Source organism: Cynocephalus volans, chromosome 17 (assembly GCF_027409185.1).
Source record: "Cynocephalus volans isolate mCynVol1 chromosome 17, mCynVol1.pri, whole genome shotgun sequence".
NCBI classification, from domain to species: Eukaryota; Metazoa; Chordata; class Mammalia; order Dermoptera; family Cynocephalidae; genus Cynocephalus; species Cynocephalus volans.
In genome coordinates, this window is record NC_084476.1 from 20,746,667 (window position 1) to 20,768,322 (window position 21,656).

The window sequence follows — 21,656 nt, forward strand, 5'->3', positions numbered from 1 at the left end:
GAAACCATGTTCTCACTTAGGGAGAGTTTCCAGGTTTAGCAAATGAGTCAGCTGGGTATGCCTTCTCGTGCTCAGGTGTACTGCAGAGATCAACCTCTTCTTACTCTCTACTGGTGTCAACCATAACTAGCCTTCAAGTTCCTGCACAGGACCACCTCTCTCAGGACCACCTCACCCACGGCTGTACGAAGAGTCTTCAGACATGAATTAAATCCAAATAAAAGCCCAAGTGAGTCTGGCCTGCCCAAGGTTACAAAGATAATAAGTCACGGAACCGGGACTACACCTCAACTCTCAAGACATCTTGCAGAATCAGTCTCTTAGCAGCCGCCTGAAACATGACCATAGCTAGCATTTCAGGCCGCCTTAGAAAGGCTTGGTATGTTGAATATGTTACGGTTGTTTTCCTTCCTCCCTCACATCCCTGACACATGCTTGCTTGGAATGATTTCAATTATTAACTGATTTTTTTTGTTGTTGTCAGTATAAAGGGAAATCATTACAGCAACCATTCTGGAAATCTGCTCTGTATTCGAGGCTCATCGAGGCTCCAAGTGGAAAATAATAAACTGACATCCTGAGAAGCTGCGTCCAGCCCCTTCCTGTCTGCTTCACACTGCAGGCAGGTGTCTGGGTGGGAAATTGGACACCCCGTCAGACTGAGTTTCCTGCACTATCTTGTTCTTGTCTGCCAGCTGGGCCTGGGACACCCCACAAAGCGGATGTGGGAAACAGCTGGTGTCTGTACAGACAAACAGGGGGAGGAAAGATGGAGGGAACAGACAGACACCGTGCTGGGCCAAGTGACTGGGAGGCCCCAGCCCTTGGGACCTGGAAGAGGTTTAGGTGGAGAGTTGGCAAGAAGAAGATGCTGAGAGTTCATACCAAGAACTCCATTCCAGGAGGTCTGCAAAGCAAGAAGGTCGCCCACAAGAGGGCAGGATGCTTGGGTAAGACTCAGACCTTGGCATCAAGACGTGCAGAGGGGTTTGAGGCAGGTGCTGTGCTGTTTAAACTCTCTAGGTTTGCATCTCAGCTCTACCACTTACTGGCTCTGTGAACTTAACCCTTCTAAGCCCAAGCTTTGTCATCTATAAAATGAGGATAAAAGGGACAACTCCCACAACAGAGCTACTGTACTGATGAAATGAAATGGCATGTAAAAGTAGTTCACACTATGTTTGCACGGAGTAAGCTTTCCGTAAATATTAACTATTACAGTTAGTTCAGAGTCAGGACATCCTAAATCCCACATACAGCTCCACCACCTTGTACACATGATTTCACCTCACTGAGCCTCAATTTTCTGCTTTGCTGAGTGGTTCTGGAGTCTAAGATTACATGCATGGAGATCCCAGCCACAGTCCAGCACAGAGTACGTGCTCCATTAATGAAATTCCTGTAATTTAGGAAAGTGCTGGAAGCATACCTGTCCTATGGATGAGTTTCTGAGTGCCCGTTTGGGTGCTTAGGCCAAGGAAATTTCCCATGATATCGACTGGGGCCAAGGGGACAGGTCGAAATAAATTAGGTCCAACAGGTAAGGGAAGGGGGATGAGAGGAAGGAAGCCCCTCTCCCACCCTAAGGGGCTTCCTACCATGAAATCTGTACTTTCTTCTAACCTGTGGATGCTCAGGGTAAACTCCTGTCTGGGCTGCTGGGATATCAGCGATGCCATCATCATCAATGCTAGGAAGCCCATATACCCCCCCTCTGTCTTTGCTGCTGGGAAAAGCTGCTTTCCTCTTTGTCAACGGGAGGGGTCCCACACCTAAGGTTCCCTGGCAGTCTGGTCTCACAGTGAAGTGTTTCTAACCAGAACTGGGGGGGGGGGGGTCATGCCCAGGTGTGCAGAGGTCAAGGTCCTATCTCAATGTGCTTTCATCTCTTGAGAGTCAACCTCGTGCAGGAGAAAGAGCACGACTTGCGAGTCAGGCAGAGCTGGGTTCAAAGCTGGTCTTCACCGTTCACTGGCCACAGATCCCCTAAGTGCTCTGAGCCCAAACTGGTTCCTCTGTGCAGCAGGGATAACAATAGCAACTCGTCAAGGTTGACATGAGGATTCACAAAGATACCAAAGGCCAAGTGTCTGGCCGAATGTCTGACATATGGGGCAGTTCACTTAGGGGTTTCTTGTGTTATTATTTAGTTTCTCCATTGATGAGCCGGTCTACTGCAGGGAGCAGTTGGAGAAAAGTTTCAAGAAGTTGGAAGTTAAACAGAGAAATTTAAATTGTAGCAAGCATGACTTTAACTTGAGACATCTTTCTTCTCTAGAAGTTACAGTTCTGGGAATCTTGAATCTGAAAAGCCCCAAACACCTCTGAATTGAAATAACTATGGCACAGTCACATCTACTGTAAGAGAGGCCTCTAGTCTCTCTAATCCATTATTCATATGTAGTTCTAACAGGCTGTCTTCCTTCTACCCCCAACCACCATTCATCTTAACCAGGAAAACTCCTCCTCCTTCTCTAGGTCTCAATATAAATGCTGCTTCCTCATGGAAACTTTCTCTGACCTTCCCACTGATCTCCATAAGATCCTTCCTGCACTTTTCCTTCATTGCCTCTTCCACAAAGAGCACTAAATGCTTAGTTGTATAGGTCGCTGCTTAAATCAGGCTTCCCCAATAGACTACAAGTTTCGCAAGGGCAGGAACTCTGAGTCCCACTGGATGCATGCAGCCTGGCCTGCTGCTGGGCACACAGAGGTGCTCAATGGACATGGAATTCACTGCATGAATAAAGTTTGACCATTTGCATTCTGCTGCTTCGGTCAACAGGAAAACACAACAATTTGAAGTGGAATAAGAGATTCTTTTAATGCAAAAAACCCAAACTACATTTATAATATGAGTGAAGAAGAAAAAAAAAAAAAAAAAAAAAGAAAGGACTAAGAAACATATTTAGAACTAGCAAAGAACTAATTCTGAGGTCCCTTAGTGAAGAGTCAGCTCCTATTACAGGGCCCCGGAATCTGAAATTTCTACAACTCAAACCAGTACAGAGACAGAGAGTCAAAATGGTATTCTTAAATATATATAAACATATATATATATATATATATATATATATATTCTAATTAAAATTACTTGGTATTCTTAAATATATATATTGGAACTAAAATTACTATAATAATTTGGAATCTGCACCTGAATCTCAATTTCATGACTTCATATCCCTACCATGCACTCTGTAGAAAGAGTAATCTATTTAAGGAAGTCTCCCCATGCCAAAAAAAGTTGTTTTATTTTTTACGTTTTAGTACATATGTTATGGTAGGTATTTTAATCAAAGCTGTTCTTTTTCCAACTGATGGTGTCAGATGGTGTCATAATTCTACACAAACTTCTACTTAAAACACACACTTCATTGTGCATTCACTTAAAAAAATGGCCTACTCCAATGGAGTGAAATAGACACTATTGTATACTGTACACTGTATTCATTTGGAAACAAGTATAGAGAGCCTTAAAAAATGCTGACACCTTTTATCTTAATCATTTCAATTCTAATAATGAAGTGTAAAGGAATAATTAAAGCTATAAAAGTATTTATGTACAAAGATGTTTATGAACATTATTATGAGGATTTGTAATTGTAAGTAACTGAAATTACCCAAAAGTTAAAAATCACAGTTGAGGTAAATGGTTACATAAGCTATAGCATATCACAACTATATAAATAAGCAATAATGAAGAAAAAATACAGCTGAGAAGTATATGCTAATAAGACATAATTCTTATGTGTAATATTTCCTGTGTTAAGTAAACAAAACCAAGCAAAAGAAGATCCCAAACTGAAAATGCAGTGATATTACATAGACGCATATAACCTGACATTTGACAAAATACATAGAATAAAATACACCAAAAAGAAAGGAGTGGTTATCTTTGCATCGTAAGACAATAAGTGAATTCTTTGGTTTTCTTCTTTCTGGATTTTCCAAAGAGTAGACTATGTATTATTTCATAATTAAGAAAATTTTATGCTCCTGTACTTTAGCAGAAACTGTACGCCTTCAGGGTTCTAGCAAAAATCAAAAACAAAACCAAAATCCAAAAAGGGTAGTCATGCTGAAATGTGCTGCTCATACTGGACTGACTGATCTCAGAGAAACCCGGAGTCCTTATTCATCAACCAGAAGAGGCAGTAACAGTCCTCTGACCTCAGAGTGTTCCTTGGGTTTTGTCCCATTCATTGCATTTTAGGGTCAGAGCATCTATCTTGAAGAAACCAACTCTCTTAAGGATGTTTCAATATAAGGGCAATTGGACTGGAAGGCAGGAGCCTTGCTCTGTTTCTATCACTTACTCTGCCACCTGGGAAAAATCATTCTTCTTTTATGGGCCTCCGTGTTCCCATTCAAAAAGTAAAAAGTTTGGGCCGGATAATCATAGAGGGCTCTTCAGACATGGCTAAGGGATTATTTTGCCTTTCCTGTCTCAGGAACTCAATCCTTCTTTAAAACGAGAGATCAGGGCCAATGATCTTTGAGATCAGATGATCTTTCAGCTCAGATTGTAGATGAGTACAGAAATAGAAATAGTTTCCCACTAACTCATTCGTCATAACAATGCTCTCGACTCCGGTTAGCTGGGTTTTCCACCTCTCTCCCACCTCTTTGCTAGAGCCCCGGGCTCTGGTCCCAGCTCTAGCCAGAAGGAAAATGGAGGTGGCCACTCTTCCATGAGTGGTTCATGAGCATCTCAGTCGAATGCTCCAGTTTTACTGCAAACACCTGAATCACTCTTGTGTGCATCTGAATACACAAAGAAAGAAAATCACGACCAACACCCCCCTGCCAATTCTACGGATGTGAGAAACAAAATAGATGATAAAGTTGGCAAAAGCCATAAGTGACCTTGTTGGGAATGTCCCATTTTCTCTCTCCCCCTAGATTTCAGCCATACCCCCTGAAAATGCATGTCTCTCTGGGATTTTACATGCCAGTCTCCTGCCCCAAACACTTCCCCTGGCCACCTCGTGCCCCTTCATCTCATCTCCCCAGTCTCAGCGTAGGTGCCACTCACTCTACAGAGCCTTCTCGGACCCCTTGCCTGGACCCTCACAGCTCTTTGTCTTTGCCAGCTAACAGTACTCATTGCACCTTTATTTATCTGCTTCTATGCCTGATTTTAAGCTTTGAGGACTATATCTGCAAAGATCATCCAGGGTCCAGCCTATGATATTAGCTCAACTATTGACTAAGAGAATTAAAAAAAAAAAAAGAAAATGGAATAAACCTTGAAGACAGAGTGCTGCCACACTGGGAAAATGGGGTATCCGGCATGTGGAAGTGACCTGGCCCAGCAACTGAAGGGGTGTGCAGGAGGCAACAGCAGAGGGTCACGTGGAGGCCTACCTTTTTGGTCTTCACCGTGGAGGTGCAGCAATCCCCACCATCGTAGTTGCAGAAGGCTCGGTTGTTGATGGCATCACAGTAATTGTCTCCCATGAAGGGCTATAAAGAGGGAGAGAAGCAGGAAGGCAACAAGGCCTTGTTAGCATCCTGGAATGTGAAGGAGCTGCCCCCAACACCGCATAGAGGCCTCTGAGTCATTTAGCTGGCTCTCATTGTCTCACAGTCCTCTAGAGTCTGCCTATCCGGCTTCAAATCCCAACACCCCCTTGGATAAATTATCACTTCTATCATTTATAAAGACTTATGTAGCCAAATTTTTCCCCACTAGAGTATGGTTATTCCAAGAGACATGCTTGTGTATGCTGGGGTATGCTCAGCCACATATTAGATCACTTACATCTTCCTGAAGGGGGCTTACTGAAAAACGGTAAGAGAATTTCAGCCCCCCTTCCCCCACTTTTCCTTGTAATAAGTAATTAAAGATATAATTTATAATAAAATATATAAGAAATATTAGGAAGCTGAATGTAATCTGCCCCCAAATTATAACGATAAAATGTAAGCATTCATAGGATTTGGCACAATGGTCTGTGTACAATGCTGGCTCTCTCTAACAGAGGGGGACAGATGTACCCCATGTTGCCTGCTTTACACGCCTGTTTTCTTTTTTTGTTCTCCAACAACATGTGAGGTTGGCATTGCTGTTTCCACTCGACAGATGAAGACCCTGAGATTCATAGTAAGAACTGGACTTGGCCAAAATCACCCTGGCAGAATGAGAGGAGTGATTTAAATCTAAGTCAGCTCCATGGTTTTTTTCTTCATCACTCCAGGCTGTCCTAGCTTATACTGATTTATTTCTTTTCTGTATTCCTCCAACCCCTGCGATGCTCCAAAGATGATGAAAAGGTGACAGAGTTGAGTCATAACTGATCTGAACCCAGAGCTATCTTAGGGGAAAGTTCAGGAGTCTCCTCAACTCCACTGCCACTTGTATTTCCCCATCCCAGCACTTAGCATACCAGACTCTACGGTCTGCTTATGATTTTGTAGCTGGTGCAAGACGATGAGCTCCTCAGAGACACAGGCAATGTCAGGTTCATCTCTGTCTCCCAATCACGTAGTTTAACGCTGTGAACACCTTTGGTCCTTAGTAATGTTTTGAAACAGAATGTAATTGTACTGGCATAACAGAAAGGGCAGTTGTCAGGGATTTAGAAAACTTGAGTTCTACTCCTCCAAATCTTAGCCAGCAATATGGTTACATGGTGATTTTGGTTAAGTGACTTTTCTTCTCTGGGCCTCAGGACTCCCACTACTTAAAAAAAAGAGGCTGGATTAGTCCACTAATTTCTCAAAGAAATGAACCTATCCCTTCCTCCATCAAATGCAATATAGTGTGACACTATAATATAGAAAGCAGAAGAAACTGAAACCACTCTGATTAGAGTGCTGGTTGGGGTCTGTAATGCTCAGTGACTCATTGGCCGGAAAGATGTGATCCTTTGTCTAAGACCATTGCATACCCAGCACACCACCTGTGATCCAATGGTCTCTCCTTCCCAACCTGACTGTTCTGTGGAGAACCAAGTTCACAAGGAATCCATCCCATGTGGCATCCCTGGCTTTTGCATTTCTGCTCCAAAGTCTCACTCACAGGGAATTTGTGCCCCCAAATCATGATGCCAGATTCCATTTCATCACTACCCTGTCAAAGTCTGAAAAAGATGTTAGTAGATAGAGCTAAGAATAGGCAGGAGCTGAGCTCAGGAGTGGGAGCATGCATGAACATGGCTGTGAGTGCAGGTGTGCCTCTGCTGTGTGACTACCATAACCAACACATTATTACCTTCATACTAGAGCAGAGGGACACAAACAACAAGCCACAAACCAAGGATAAGCCCTTTCCTTTTCTCTGTGCTGCAGACGGTCAGCCTCGGGGCTAAGTTCTTTATGTTCTTCTCCATTAGTCTCTATGAACAGACTAATGAAGGAAACCAGTGGTCCCTTCCTAAGAATAAAAAGAACTGAGCTGGTAAAGGAGTAGCTGAAGAAGAAGAGGAAGAAAAGAAAAAAACAAATGAAGGGTTTTTATTATTATTATTACTATTATTATTTGGTCCCTGAAAAAAATCTTCAGTTTCATCACTGGCTACTCTCTCCTATGTGGCATTTTCTGCAGCCATAGCCATTCATCTGTCCATCCATCCATCCATCCATCCATCCAACCATCTATCCATCCATCCTCTACTCACCCTTATTTTTTGGATGCCTACTATGTGTTACACATTGTGCTAAAGAAAGAAATGCAATAGTGAGTCAATATAGGCATAGCCTCTACCCCTCTAGACCATATGCTCTAGTGAAGATACAGACTTTAATCGAATAATCACACATCGAATTGAGCAATTTCAAGTCTGATAAGAGTTATGGAGGAGAGGTATATGGTGCTATTAAAGTAAAGAGTAAGAAGATTTCATCTATTCGGGGAGATCAGCGAAGGTGTCCCTAGGAAATGACATTCTAGCTGAGATCATAAAGATGAGGAATTAATTAGATGTGGGTGAAGTATGACTTTCTAGAAAGAGGCAACAACACTAGAAAAGCTCTGCTACTTAGAGATTTCTCCCATCTCTGGTATTTCTCATGTTGCTACTTCTACTGGTAATGCATTCAGGCAAACAACCCATCCTTCAAGATCAACATCATCCTTCCAAATACCCTCCCTGACAGCTCCAGCATGTTCTTGCTTCTGCAGATTCTTGCACTTGCTTTGGTTATAGCTCTTAGTGCATCATTTTAGAACTCTGTCTTTAATTGTCTATATCCCTTGCTATCCTGTGAGTTCATTATAGACAAGGAATGTGTGTCATCTATTTTTGTATTCTAGATTTCCTAGCAAAATTTCTGGAAATTTGAGCAAAATTTATATGTTCAGCAAATGTTTACTTAGAAAAATGATGGATGGATGGGTGGATGGATGGATGAAGAGGAGCAAGAAGATATCACAGATGACTCAGGAAGAGCACAGTTACTATTTTCACTTGGACAAAACCACTCTACTCCCAGAACCTAGAGTAGTGACTGGTATATAATAGACACTCAGTGAAGCTTTGATGAACAAGTGAGTTAATGATCACTTTGGACACAGCTTGGTGCAGAGGCAGAGGGCTCAGGGGTCCTAAAACCCTTTATCTGTCTTATCTACCTCTGGACACTTGAGGTCAATGGCTGTTCTCTGGTCCAAGCATTTGTATCTCTCCTAAGCATATTTTTCAGTTCCAGACAAGACACAAACTATTAGCTCTAAGCTAAGAAGGAAGGAAGATGAGGGGCCCCTGCCAGGGCAAAGGTGATAAGCATCACTGGCGGGGCTCAGAGCCTGACAGGTGAGGGTCTCTTGGGTCTCACTGCTGAGTCAAAAAAAAAGGATCGAATTCTGCTGTCACACTGCCTGCTCAGACCACTGACTCAGCAGAACTAGGGCTCAGGTAACCCAAGCTTTCTTTCTCCAAAATGCTGAACTGATTCAGAGAGATGGAAGGAAGAACAGCCACAGGTCCTTGGTCGTGGTTTTGTCATTCCTGGCTGAAGCCTGAGAGAATGGGGGTTCTTAAAGACTGTAATGTGAAGTGCTCTGAGCAGATGGTGCAGGGGGTTCCCAACCAAGGCACAGAAATAAATGTGTGAGCCAGGGACTGTCTGGTGACACTTACAGGTCAGGGGATGGCTCACAGGCGGGCAGTAGCCTACTCAAGGAGAAAAAGTGCCAGGCTGGAAGTCAGGAGACCTGCTGAGCTCATGTTTCACCTTTGCTATCATTCTGCACAATCTCAGACCATTCCCTCTCTGGCCCATATTTTTCACTCTATACAACAAGCGAGTAGCACTAGATCACATTAGGAGCCTTCCCAGTTTTGGCATTCCATCAAATTTTAGAACTGTCCACTGTCTGGTCCTCCGTTTCCCCATTTTTAAAATAAAAGGTTCAGTTTAGATTGTCTAAAAAAGCCTTTCTGGATCTGACGTTCTAAGAGTTTCATCAAATATAAATTTTTCTAGGGAACGATCTAGTCCTTCATATCCATTTTCCTCAGAGGTCTCTGGGTGGACCACAGAGATTCGGACAACCACCTGGAAGGGATTTAGGGCCCCCTTTTCACTGCCAGCTGAGAAAAAAACATACGGGACATAGTGACGTACCAAAATGATGCTGAGTGCCATGAACAGCCTTTCCTTGTGAACACAGCTGACATCCCAAGAACCCTGCCCCCGTGATCCCCATCCCCCTCAAACTCGTCACTGATACATGGAGCCAAATCTCATAATTCCAAGCTCCAGAGAATGGCTCAACTGTGAAGTCACAGAATTTAAGGGTCAAAGAGGATTTTATACTTCAGCTTAACAGTTGGGTCTAAAGCATCCATATTTCTTCCGGGGTTAAGAATGAGTGAATGACTAAGACGTGGGGCAGAAGGAACTGATCTGCAAGTAATAGTCATCAGTAAAATGGAAATTTAAAAAAAAAAACCTGCTTCATGAGGGTCTGTAAAGGTTAAATGTAGTAACGTTGGTAAAATTCCTGGTGTATTATAGATGCTAAGTCAGTATGGACTCCTTCTCTCCTTTTCTTTCAGATCCGGTATTATGCAGACCACAGGCTTTGGAGCAAAGAGATCCTGGCTTGGAATCCCAACTCCGTTACCCATTAACTATATTTTTGAGTATGTTTCTTCATATCTCTGTGCCTGATTCCATCATTTGTCCAAGAAGTCTGCTAAATGTATATTTACAACACTTCGTAGGTACAGTAAATGGTAGCTATCCTTAACATAACAATAAAATAATAACAGTAGGATTGTTTCCAGATAGCTGAGGAGTGACTTTCCTTGGGACTTACCTCACAGCCTTTGACACAGTGAATCAAGGAAGGGTGAGGATACCACTTGAGCCCAGCAGTGCAGACAATTCTCTGCAGAAAGAGGGAGAGAGAGGTCAGATGGGTTTGGGATTGGGAGCGAGCCATCTCCTTTTTGGCAACACATTCAACCACCCCGTCTCTTCTTGGGCCTTCCAAGTGCTGACCTCACCCTGGCATTTACATGGGGAATTGGCCCAGGTACTTGGAATAACAGGAGCCATAAGATTAAAATAATATTTGTGTTCACTGTATGTGTCTGTATTTCCCTGGCAGGAATCAGGGCTGGGGAGAAGCAGAATTGGGGGATGGAAACATGACCAGAAAGGCCCTTCAGAAAATTCTTGGCTGATGTTTAACCATCGGTGGAGTTGAGGATAAGACGGGATGATGAAGGGTAGGGGAGTGTGTGTGCACATGTGTGTGCACGTGTGTGTGGCTGTAAGAGGAAGATGGGACAAAGGTACAGAGCAGGATTTCTCAAAGCATGAGCTGAGGACCACATCCATCAGAATCATTGTGGGAGTGCATTCAAAAAGCAGAGTCCTCAACCCGGCTTTGGATCTAATGAATCCAAATCTCTGAGGCCAGGTATACCATATTTTCCATATCCACTCATCTGATGATGGACATTTGCGCTGGTTCCAACTCTTGGCTATTGTAAATAGTGCTTTAATAAACATTGGAGGACAGGTATCCCTTCAACAGATGATTTCCATTCCTCTGGGTGTATTCCCAGCAGTGGAATGGCTGGGTCATATGGTAGATATGATGTTGATGGGTGGGAGTGGGGAGAGGGACGGGGGAGGGAGAAATCGGTAAAGGAACATGAAAATCAACTACATTGTATATTGATAAAATAAAAATAAATAATAAGTAAATAAATAAATAAATCTCTGAGGCCAGGGCCTGGGACTCTGCATTTTAATCCAAGCCTCTCAGATAATTCTGATGCACATTACAGTTTGAGAGCAAGTGGGCTGAAGGATGAATGAACCAACCCCTGATCTGGAACCTAAGAGGCAGAGAACCCTTGCTACTAACACCTGCTGCCATGCTATTTGGGTCTGGTAGCAATTCCCTAGGTTTAGTGAATTTGTTCTTGCTGCATATATATATATATATATATATATGAATACACACACACACAAACACACACTTATTTATAGCCTCATTTAACAATAATAATTATGATGATGATAATGACAACTAAAATATATTGAGTGAATGTGTGGTGCTAATTACTTTACAAATTATCTTATTTATTTATTGTTGACATGCTGTGAGGTGGGCATTAATCTCAAGTCATAGGAGAACAAATTCCCCAAGCTTTATAGCTGTTAGATGGAGAAATCAGGATTTGAAAACAAGCAACTGTTACAGAACTGATTTAAGGCAGCTCATAACATAAAATCCAACAAGATGATATTTTTTTAAAGTAGTTGAGTGAAGAAAGATAGACAAACATAGAAAGATAAAATTGTATCAGGACTGGGGTTATCATAAAAATTCTAGAATCTCCCTTTTCTACTTTCATAGAGGCCTCAATTTTCATGCTAGATTACAATTATTTCTTTAAAAACAATACAATACAATACAATACAATACAATATGATGCAATAGCACATGCTTAGATTTGCAGTGAGAGGTAACTGTGTCGGGGACCAGCCATGGAACTCTATATGATCAGTGCTTGCTCTCCTGGTTGAGTGCCAGCTGACGAATTTTAATTAAGAAATTAATAGTCACATGGGCTAGAATGTAGAAAGTCCATGTGACCATCCCATTCTCTCCCCGAGGGAAAACCTACATGGGAGCCAAACTGTAATTAGGTTTCTTGGCAAGCTTGTGACAAAGGGAATCCTGTGACTCCAGGCTAAGTCCAGGTTGGTGCCCTTCTTCCTTGCTCCACAGCATTTTTGTTTCACATGCCTATTACAGTGCCTAGCACACAGCAGATGCTCAATAATTTTTTGTGAAGAAACGAGTCCATGTCAAAATCAGAAAATTTTACCAATGGATAATATTTTCTTTACTTGTCTTCCTCTGTTGTAGAGTATCAGCAACACATCTACAATGCCAAGCACAGTGTCTAGAGGACTGACCAACTTAGAGCAGACTGAATTAAATTAAAGATCTTGGACAAAGAGCCTAACTTGATGATCTGCCAATCAGTCTTGCAATGTGAAATCTACCATCTAGCCCCCTACTGCCTCTATTAACAATGTTTATTTACCCTCTCCCAATACACATACAAAGTGGAATATGGGAAAGACCACGGGATTTGAGATAGGATGGGTGGGGTTGCAATTCTGACTTGAAATTTATTCATAAATTTCTGGTTTGAGGCTTGGTTCTCCCATCTGTGAAATGGGTACTGAAAATGTCATTGGCTTGTTGTGATGACACATTGGGGTTAATGATGTGGATATGGTTAACCTGGACCTGATTTCTTAAGCTTCTTTAGGGCAGGTCCTGGGTTTTAGACACATCTGTCTCCCTCCAGGGTCAAGCATGAAGCACTGTGAACAAATACATGAAGGAATGTGATGCAAATACAAATGAAGGACTGTGAGTAACCTCAGTGACTATGTTCTTCTCCTCTGCTTTCCAGCCATAGGTCCAGAGAGGAGAGAATTACCTGTTTTTCTTCTCTGGGAAATTCTGACCAGACTTTTATCTCTGAGTCTGAGAGCCTGTTCCCCACCAAAGTCCAAGGATATTGGAGGGCATTTGGTAAAAGTTCGAGAAGTAGAACACAGCAGGGTAAGGATCCACCAGGAATTCAGTGCCCATCCCTCCCCTTGTTTACTTGAGAGCTAACTTAATCCATCTGTAGGAGTGTCTTGCTGTGTTTGCACAAGTTTCTGTCAGTTGAGGTTTACCTGACGTGAGTTCAGAGAAAGCACTTTTATACTATCTGCATGTGCCTATTTATCTTTCCAAGGCTTTTGGATTTTCCACTATTACTCAGGGCTGCACGCTCCACCTGTCTCACCACAGGGCCCCTCTGTGTGTGAGGAGAACTGGGAAAGGGGACAGGCCATGGGAGCTGAAGGAGAAAGGCTCGGCTGTTTATACCACGAGGTGGGAGATCCCAGACGGGGCCCCTCACGTGTCAGCCTTGCTCCTCTTGGTGCCAAAGAGACATGTGGCCCAGCCAGAGCTCTTTCAGACCAGGTTTGGTAAGAGGGCTTTCCCTTCCTGCCTTGGTGCATAGGAAGTAATAGACGGTCTTTTCTTGCTGGCTGCAGTTATCGTCATCATCAACATCAGCATCATCACTACATCGCTGCCATCATCATCACCACTGCCACCACCGCCATCATCATCTCCATCATCATCAGCACAAAACCCTCTATTACCTGAGGATGATGGACCACGCTCTGTGCTTATCGTATTTAATTCTTACCATCACTATGAGATAGGTACTATTTTTGACTCTGGTTTACACAAGAGGAAACTGAGGCACAGAGAAGTTAAGCAACCTACCCAAAGTCGTACACAGAGGCTGTGACAGTCAACAATTAAACACACATCTGTCTGATTTCAAGGTCTGTACTTTGAACACTACACTCTCCTTCAAAATCCCCTAACCCTTGAAGCTGTAAATATAAAACAGGTTACTCTTTGGAATGACAGAAAGACCAAGGTTCGGAGAGGTGGAGAGGCTTTGAGACAAACGTAGGACGGGGCAGAGAGTGTAAATAATAAAATGCAGAAAAGACAGGCCCCAAACAGAGCTGAAGACATGTGAGAAAGCATCTTAAGGAAGCCTCCTCCTGAGGCTCAGGGCTGACACCCTCTTCAATGTCTTCTAAGATAAGCCCTCTTTTCCCCTTGATTTATAGGACCTGCTATGAGAGAATTGTATCATCATCATCATCATCATCATCATCATCATCATCATCATCATCATCATCATCTTCATCATCTTGCCTTTGTTTTCAGTCACTGAGCTTCTGCCCTTCTTCTGGGTAAGCTTTTATAAAGGCCAAGACATTTTTCACTCTGTATCTCTAGTGCTTAAAAAACACCTGTTGTTTGAAAGTGTTTAATTCATGTGTGTTGAAGAGTGAATGAACACACGATCAACTGTGTGGATGAATGAGTGTGTCCTTGAGTGAAGGAGAAATCAGTAGATTCCAGCTGCATTTTTTTTTTTGTCTATAGGTTTCTCATCTAGGGCACTTAGTATCTCCTTCTACACATCCAATAGATTGGACTTAATAGTCACTCAGATCCATTTTTCCTCTGTCCTTTAGACTCTTGGCAGGGTTTCCCACAATGCTGCCTTCTTTTCAAGGTAGAATTCTGCATCCTCTGTCTGTGTATGTGGAATATGTTTATTTTTTAAAATGTGTATGATGGTAGCCTGGCAGGATGAACTGCAGAGGAATCAGCTAGTTAATTCAACCACATTAGTTACGTGAGTTGAACCTCTCTGAGCCTCAGCTTCTTCCTCTGTAAAATGGTGATAATATTTACCTCACTGGGGTGTGATGGAGATAAAACAAGGTGGTATATATGGAACTGCCCAGCAAACAGTGCTTGTATATCATAAACAGTCAATAAACGGGTCATTTCCCTTTCCTTTCATTCATTCATTCCCTTCCTCTCTTTTTTCCTCTCTTCTTCTCTTTCCTCCTTCCATGATTTTTCCAGAAGCCATTGTAAAAACCAAGGTCCCAGGTACCTAAGAATTAAAAGCTTCTCATGATAGAAGCTGCATTTTCTATTGTGAAATTCTCCTGGCATCCCTGAGCAAGAAACAGTATGGGGACATATTGGAGATCCTCCTTAGGTGCTCATGGGAGAGAAGCTGCCACCCCTGAACTCTAGATATCCAGGCTGAAAAAGTCTATCTCTTCCAAAAGTTGCAAGCCAACAGCTTCTATCCTATACAACCCACATAGATATTTGGTTTGGCATGCACATGCTTAACAAAAGTCAAAATTAGTTGCCAATATTAAAAAACAAAAAAAGATTTCAAATTTTGTTTTAAAAACAAACACAAAAAATCCTGTGTTTTTCATAATTTACCATAGTTTCCAACATTCCCTACAGTCTCTCCAGCACTGAACCTGAGGGGGATTTTCATCTATCACTGAGTTTGTATAATCTCATTTGTTAGATTAGAGGAAGAATTCTCTGAACCTCTGTCTCTTTCAAAAGTACATGTACGGGAAGGGAGTTGAGTGTTTTTCTCTACGGAAGTTAAAAATATGCCTATGAAAGAACCTCATGAGACATATACTCTATGATTCCAGCTATATGAATTTCAAAAATAAGCAAAACCAATCCATAGTGATAGAGACAAAAACACTGGTGACCAAAGAGATGGAGACATTGCCTGGCACGGGGAGGGGAGGATTCTATGGGGAGTTGGAAGACCCACTGTCTGTTGTGAGCAGGGGTTTCACGAGGGTACACAAGCATGAACATGTATCAAGCTTCATGCTCAAGATTACAATGTAAATTATATCTCAATAAAAAGAAAAGGACTTCACCTGTGTCTGTATTGTTTTATTTTTTAGTTTGGGTAGTATGTACATAGCTGTTATATTTTTCTGTCTTTCTGAAATGTTTACAGTAAATACTACTGCTACTAATATGCCAAGGTGCTTAATATACAAAACAATCTGCTGGGCCTGCTTTACTCATTATCCCACCTCCACATCATTCCACAAATGGAGAAACTGTGGCCTAGAGAAGTAATGATGGCTCCAGGACAGCCAGAAGGTGTGAGGGCTTGGACTAGAACCTTGGTCACTTGACACAGCCACCATAAGCATTTAGTGAGCATATGCTGTGTGCTAGGCACTGGGGAAGATACCATGCAGATGCCTTCACGAAGCTCTCTGTTCTGGGGCACCAGTCACGGTAGGGTCAATGCTGATATTCCACTCAGCTACACGGCTGTCCCTCTCTTCATACACGTCAATACATGGAAAGCACATAAAAAAGAGTCTGTCATGGGTAAGTGCTGGGGTGGGTGGCAGGCAGCTGGCTTGCCTAGGCTTGAGAGAGCCACTCATGCTTGTATCTGCCCAACTTTGTGTTCTGTGACAGCAATTTGGGAACCTTAAAATCTGCCATGGTGGGAATATTTACACCACAGAAAGTGGCAAATGCAGACTTTGTTTTTTGTGAAGAGCTGGTTGTTCAACATTTGCCTGCACATCCCTGGTAAGTGATGAGTGAACGTCTTGCCTTCATTAGTACTATCTGACATTCCATAGAGGCTGCAGGGGCAGCTGGAGCAAACTGCGGTGTCATACTGGCCTGGTCCCTCTTCGGTTTCTCTTAGGCAAGTGGTTTCCATCTCTGAGAGTCCATGGAAACACGAAGAGACTAATACCCACCTCGCAGGTTTGTGTGTGCATGCGCGTGCATGCGTGTGGTGGGAAATGCCTGATCCAGTGCCTGATCACAGCAGGCATTCCTTAAATGTGATTTCTCACCACTCACTCTCTTACCCTGGAACAAAGGTGGCACGAGCTGGCACAGAGCCGCACCATTGACCTTCTACTTTGCACTGGGGCTCAGAGGCAGACCCTCAGAAAGCAGAGGCGCTACCCGGGCCTCCTCTGGCCTGGAAACGCAGCACCAGCAGCTCTATTTCTGTAGCTCTCACCGCACCACGAGGGGCAGGGGTGCAGCAGAGGCCAGCTTTTCTGCCTTATTCCTGGAAATCATCAATCTCTGCCCTTCACCCTCCTCCCTTTTTCTACCACATTTTTTTCCTCCTGGATAATGAGGCCTCCAGAGACGGTGGAGGTCTGAACCTTGTTACGGTTCTCTCGGTAGGCCGGCATCAATAAAGGCAGGCAGACCAGGGAACTGGGTGGGGGCAGGGGTGGGCGGGCAGCGGGTGGGCGATTGGGGGGTGGGGTGGGGGGTCTTGCAGGCTTTCAAATCCCAGGATTTATTTCACAGTGAATTATAACTGAACTCTTTAGTGCCCGGGGCCCACAGAGGGAAGGGTAGAAATTCACCCAGGGGGGACGGAGAAGGCATGGAGGAGAGCTGGGCCAGCCCAAGAAGGTCACTGAGTCTGGAGTGACAGGGAGGTCTCCTGTGTCTGCTCTGGTATGAGTAATGCCCACCTGCTTTCGGGTACATGGGCGTTCGGGTGGGCTAAGGGACGGGAGGGGGTGGTGTCGAAGGAGCTGCTGATCACGAGTCTGGCTCGTAGCTGTAGCTGTATAGCCTGTGTGACCCTGGATCAGTCACCTCCCTCTCTGAGCCTCAGTTTCTCTACCCATACAATGAGAGACTTGCACTGGATGATCTCCAGCTGTCTTGGGACTCTGACATACAGCTACATGCACGCTCCCGGGCATGTTCAGCACATCTGCACATGCTGGGGCATTCAGGGGGAATCCATGTGGGAATTCTGGTTGAGGAATGGGAAAGTGCATTGAGGTACAAGGAACAGGTGGAGGAGCATGAGATGAGGGGGACAGGGCTGTCTGTGGATGTGTGGGAGAGTCGGAGGCAGAGAGAAGAGAGGATGGTGATGGAGGATAGAGTGTGGGAGGGAGGGAGGCAGAGCAAGGTCAAAGTGGTATCAGGAGGGGGAGAGAAACAGGGAGTGCAAACATACAGGCAGGGAAAAAAATAAAGTTGGAGAGACAAAGGTGGAGACAGGGCAAGAGGGGGAGGGAGGAGAATGCAGGGAACCGGGGGGAGTGGAGAGGTCCGGCCAGGTCCCTACGCCCAAGTGCTGAGCAAGCCCTCGCAATGGTGCCCTCAGCTCGTTTGAGAAACAGAACACCCAGGATCGGGTTCTGCCCAGCTCTCCAAGCACGATCTGCAGCAGGAGGGCAGACGGCAGCTCCCTGAGGCTGTGAGGCCTCCCAGCACCCCCGGCAGAAAGGCTGAACCTTGCCTGCCTCCACCCCGCTTCTCTCCCTTTCTCCAGGGTGAGGAGCCAGTGAGTGCCCAGAGTGACACATGAGACCTGGGACAAGAGTGGGTCCCACATCAGCTCTGGGGGCCCCGATTGATCTGATGACATAAAGGAAAGTGGGACCACCAATCAAAGTCAAGTAGAAAATGACACGGACTGCCACAAGGCAGGGACAATGCCAGCCTGGTAGCATGGGAAGCCACAGTGCTTGGATGCAGGTCTGGGTTCCACCCCTCACTCTGGGCCCATCGCGTCACCTCTGAGATCTCAGTGTCCACAACCAGAGAATGCAGACAACGACCTCTTCCTCATACGACTGTTCTTAAGTTTAAATGTAGTCTCGTGTGCTAAGCACCAGGTACATGGACATGGTAGGTGTTCCATAAACAATAGGTGTCACTAGTTCTTTATGTCACTGAGGAATTGCTTTCCACAAAACAGCGAAATGATTGTGATCCAGTCCCCATCCCACAGGACAGGTGTGATGACTAAATGAGATAATATATGTAAAGGGACAGACTCAGGATCGGGACACAGCAAGTGCTCAGTAATGTCATTTCCCTCCCCCTTAGCCACAGGCAGGTATCCCTGGTCACTCACCTCCACCCGAGTGGGGTTCAGCCAGTAGGGGATGTCACGTACAGTCACGTTCACTGGCAGAATGATGGACTCGCTGTTGTGGTCCAGGCACGAGGTGGCACACTCCGACCCTGGGGGGAGGCACAGCACGTGGCAGCGGCTCAGACCCCAGTCTCCTGATGCCCACAGGCTGTCCTCCCACAGAGGGAGCCCTGCTGACCCCTGGCCCCCAGCTGTCCCACCCGCAGGGCAGTGTGAAGGAGAGAGCTCCCCCGGCAGGGGACCTCCAACCCCCCGTAGGTGCTCATCCCAGCATTTGTCACATGCTGGAAGGTAACGCCATGGGGCCAGCACAGTCTGTGCTCTCCATTCCGTGCCAGAGTCCAGCACTGTGCTCAGCAGATGAACGAGAGAGGCAGTGAGTGAATGAGTGCAGAGGTGAGCAAGGAAATGTGCAAGAGAATGAATGAATGAACGAATGAACGGTGCAGCGAGTGAGCAATGAACAGGCATTTAGGTACCTTACAAAGGAGGACACACATGCATAAATGGATGAGTGAATGAGTAGAGGATGGATTGAATGGACAAAGGAATGAAAAACTGAACCAGGTAATGAGTCAGTGAAGGGGTGGGTGACTGGCAGGGACAGGGCTAGTACACGGAAGCCTCGGTCCTTGTGGGTGAAGACAGTTACTTTCAGCATATGGGTTGGCAAGTTGACTATATGTTGGCTCATTCATTCTTCACCCTGACCTCACACATTCTGAGGTCTCCTGAAAATCAAACGTATCCCATGAGCTGTCCCCAGGACTCTAAAGAGGTATTCATGTGGACAAAGAACTGACCTCTCAGCATCTGATCAGGCTTAAGGAGGTTATTCTCCATCTTAGTGCTCAACCGTCCCTCTGCTAAATGTGAACACTAAATGGTTCACTAGAAGCGTCAACTTTTTTCTTTAAATATCTTATGTGACTAACCATTCTAAAGACCCTCTTCTAAATACATATATGTGTATGTACATATGCACATGTACATGTGCATATACATATATGCATACACATATAATATTCATACATGCTTATATACATATATGTATATAATCTACCCAGTGCCCCTTCCCGTTACCGTTATTATTTTTTTATTATTTACTTCAGTCTAAAAGACTCACAGGGTATGAAGAGGGGGGCAAGGGTGGAGTGGTAGGACTAGGACAATGGTTAGAACCTCTTCATTTAAAAAGTGGGAACACTGAGCCAGAAACAGGGAGATCCCTAGCCTTGCTAGGTGGTTTTCCTATGTCACTTCATTTCCCTGCAAATCCAGCCCAGTGAGATAGGTGTCACCACACCCATCTCCCAGCTTAAGAACCAAAGGGCACAGAGCTCAGGTAAAGCTGTGAGCAGAGGGCCATGGATTCAAATCCACATTTTCTGACTTCCAGATCCAGCAATGGATAAGGTGCAGATACACAGAGAGAAGAGAGGTAGGCGGCAGTGGAAAGGGGTAAGGACGGTGGAGGGCCAGAGGCGAGAAAAGAAATGGGAGGCAAGCAGAAAGACAAACAAGATGAGGGACAAGAATAGGAGAAAAATCCCTACGGAGTCTGAGAAACTTAGTGCTGAATGTTTTATCATGAGACCAGTTCCAAAGGAGTTTTTAGGGATCAAAGATGAGACAAAGCTGTGATGATAAAATTCTTTTGCAAAAAAAAAAAAAAAAAAAAAATGCAGCCTCTGAGAAATAGACAAAGGTGATCTTATCCCAAGACAGAAAAAAATGTGGCCAACACAGGAGGCATTTGCTGTCCTATGCAGCAGTCCTGTCTTAATTTCTCTTTCTCTGGCTCCCCTCCCCCAGTCTCGGCTCTTGAGCTCCAGGACCAGGCTGCTGTGTTGTGATATATGAGCCTTAATTGGCATCATTACAGACTGGTGATCTCACCAGGCCCCGCCTCTCCTTCCTGGGAGGCTCAGGGAGGGTGGCAGACTTGGTGGCAGCAGCAGCAGAGGCGCAGCAGCAACTTTCCCAGGGCTCAGAACTGCTACAGAAGCCTCTCCAGATTGCTTGGGAGAGGGTCCCAGAGAGAGCCCACTGCGGGGGACTCCAGCCCCAATCTGCACACATAGCTCACCCCTGCTTACAAGGCCTTTGATCAAATCCCTCTCAATGGGGAAGTGGGTTCTCCCCAGGCAGAAGCTCAGCCTAGGAGGTGGATGTGGGGGGCTTGTGGAGGAAGATGAGACAGAGCCGAGGTGTGGGGAGGGAAACCCGCTTCCCTATCATCCTTCTCACTGTCTCCCTATGTGGTTCTTTTCCCTCTGCCTCCCCCAAAGTGCCCCCATCCACCCATCACTCACTCCATATCACCATAGTCATAAGATAGGCATGTGGGCTGGACAGCCATGGGAACAAGGGGTATGAGGGAGGGGAAGGCAAATCGAGTTCCAATATCATGCAGATTTCTCTCCGCTTCTGCTTTGACCATGAAAGAGCTCAGCAGGTAAAGGAAAACCACCACCACACCCCTTCCCCATCTCTTGACTGTCCTGAGGGAAGAGTACAGAGCCTGGCACTGTGGCTCATCACGTGTGGCTGTGACACAGGAATGCAGACACACACAGCGGGGCCGTGAGATGTGTTCGTGAAAATGTGTGTGTGAGATCCGTTTGCCTTTTGTGCAACTTCGGTGTGTTTGATAAGTTTCAGGGCCTAAGATGTGTTTGTGCCCATGAAGTGTGTGCACTTGTGTATTGTGTGTGTGCATGTGTTATGTGTAAGTGTATGCATGTGCATGTGTTTGTGTGGGGGATGCACTCGTGTGGAATTGGGCTCATATGGATATGGAGGTGCTAGACATAAGTTTGTATGATGCGTGTG

General features: G+C 44.8%; 1 protein-coding gene across 1 annotated transcript in view; it reads right to left on the reverse strand.

Annotated features, from left to right (window-relative positions):
* Positions 1-21,656, reverse strand: part of PAPPA (pappalysin 1) — a 230,094-nt gene that overhangs the window by 7,402 nt on the left and 201,036 nt on the right. The window contains exons 19-21 of the mRNA XM_063082520.1: positions 18,801-18,910; positions 10,268-10,339; positions 5,368-5,466 (exon numbers count right to left, since the gene is read on the reverse strand). Coding sequence (XP_062938590.1) covers positions 5,368-5,466; positions 10,268-10,339; positions 18,801-18,910 — 281 coding nt within the window. The remainder of the gene's footprint in view (positions 1-5,367; positions 5,467-10,267; positions 10,340-18,800; positions 18,911-21,656) is intronic.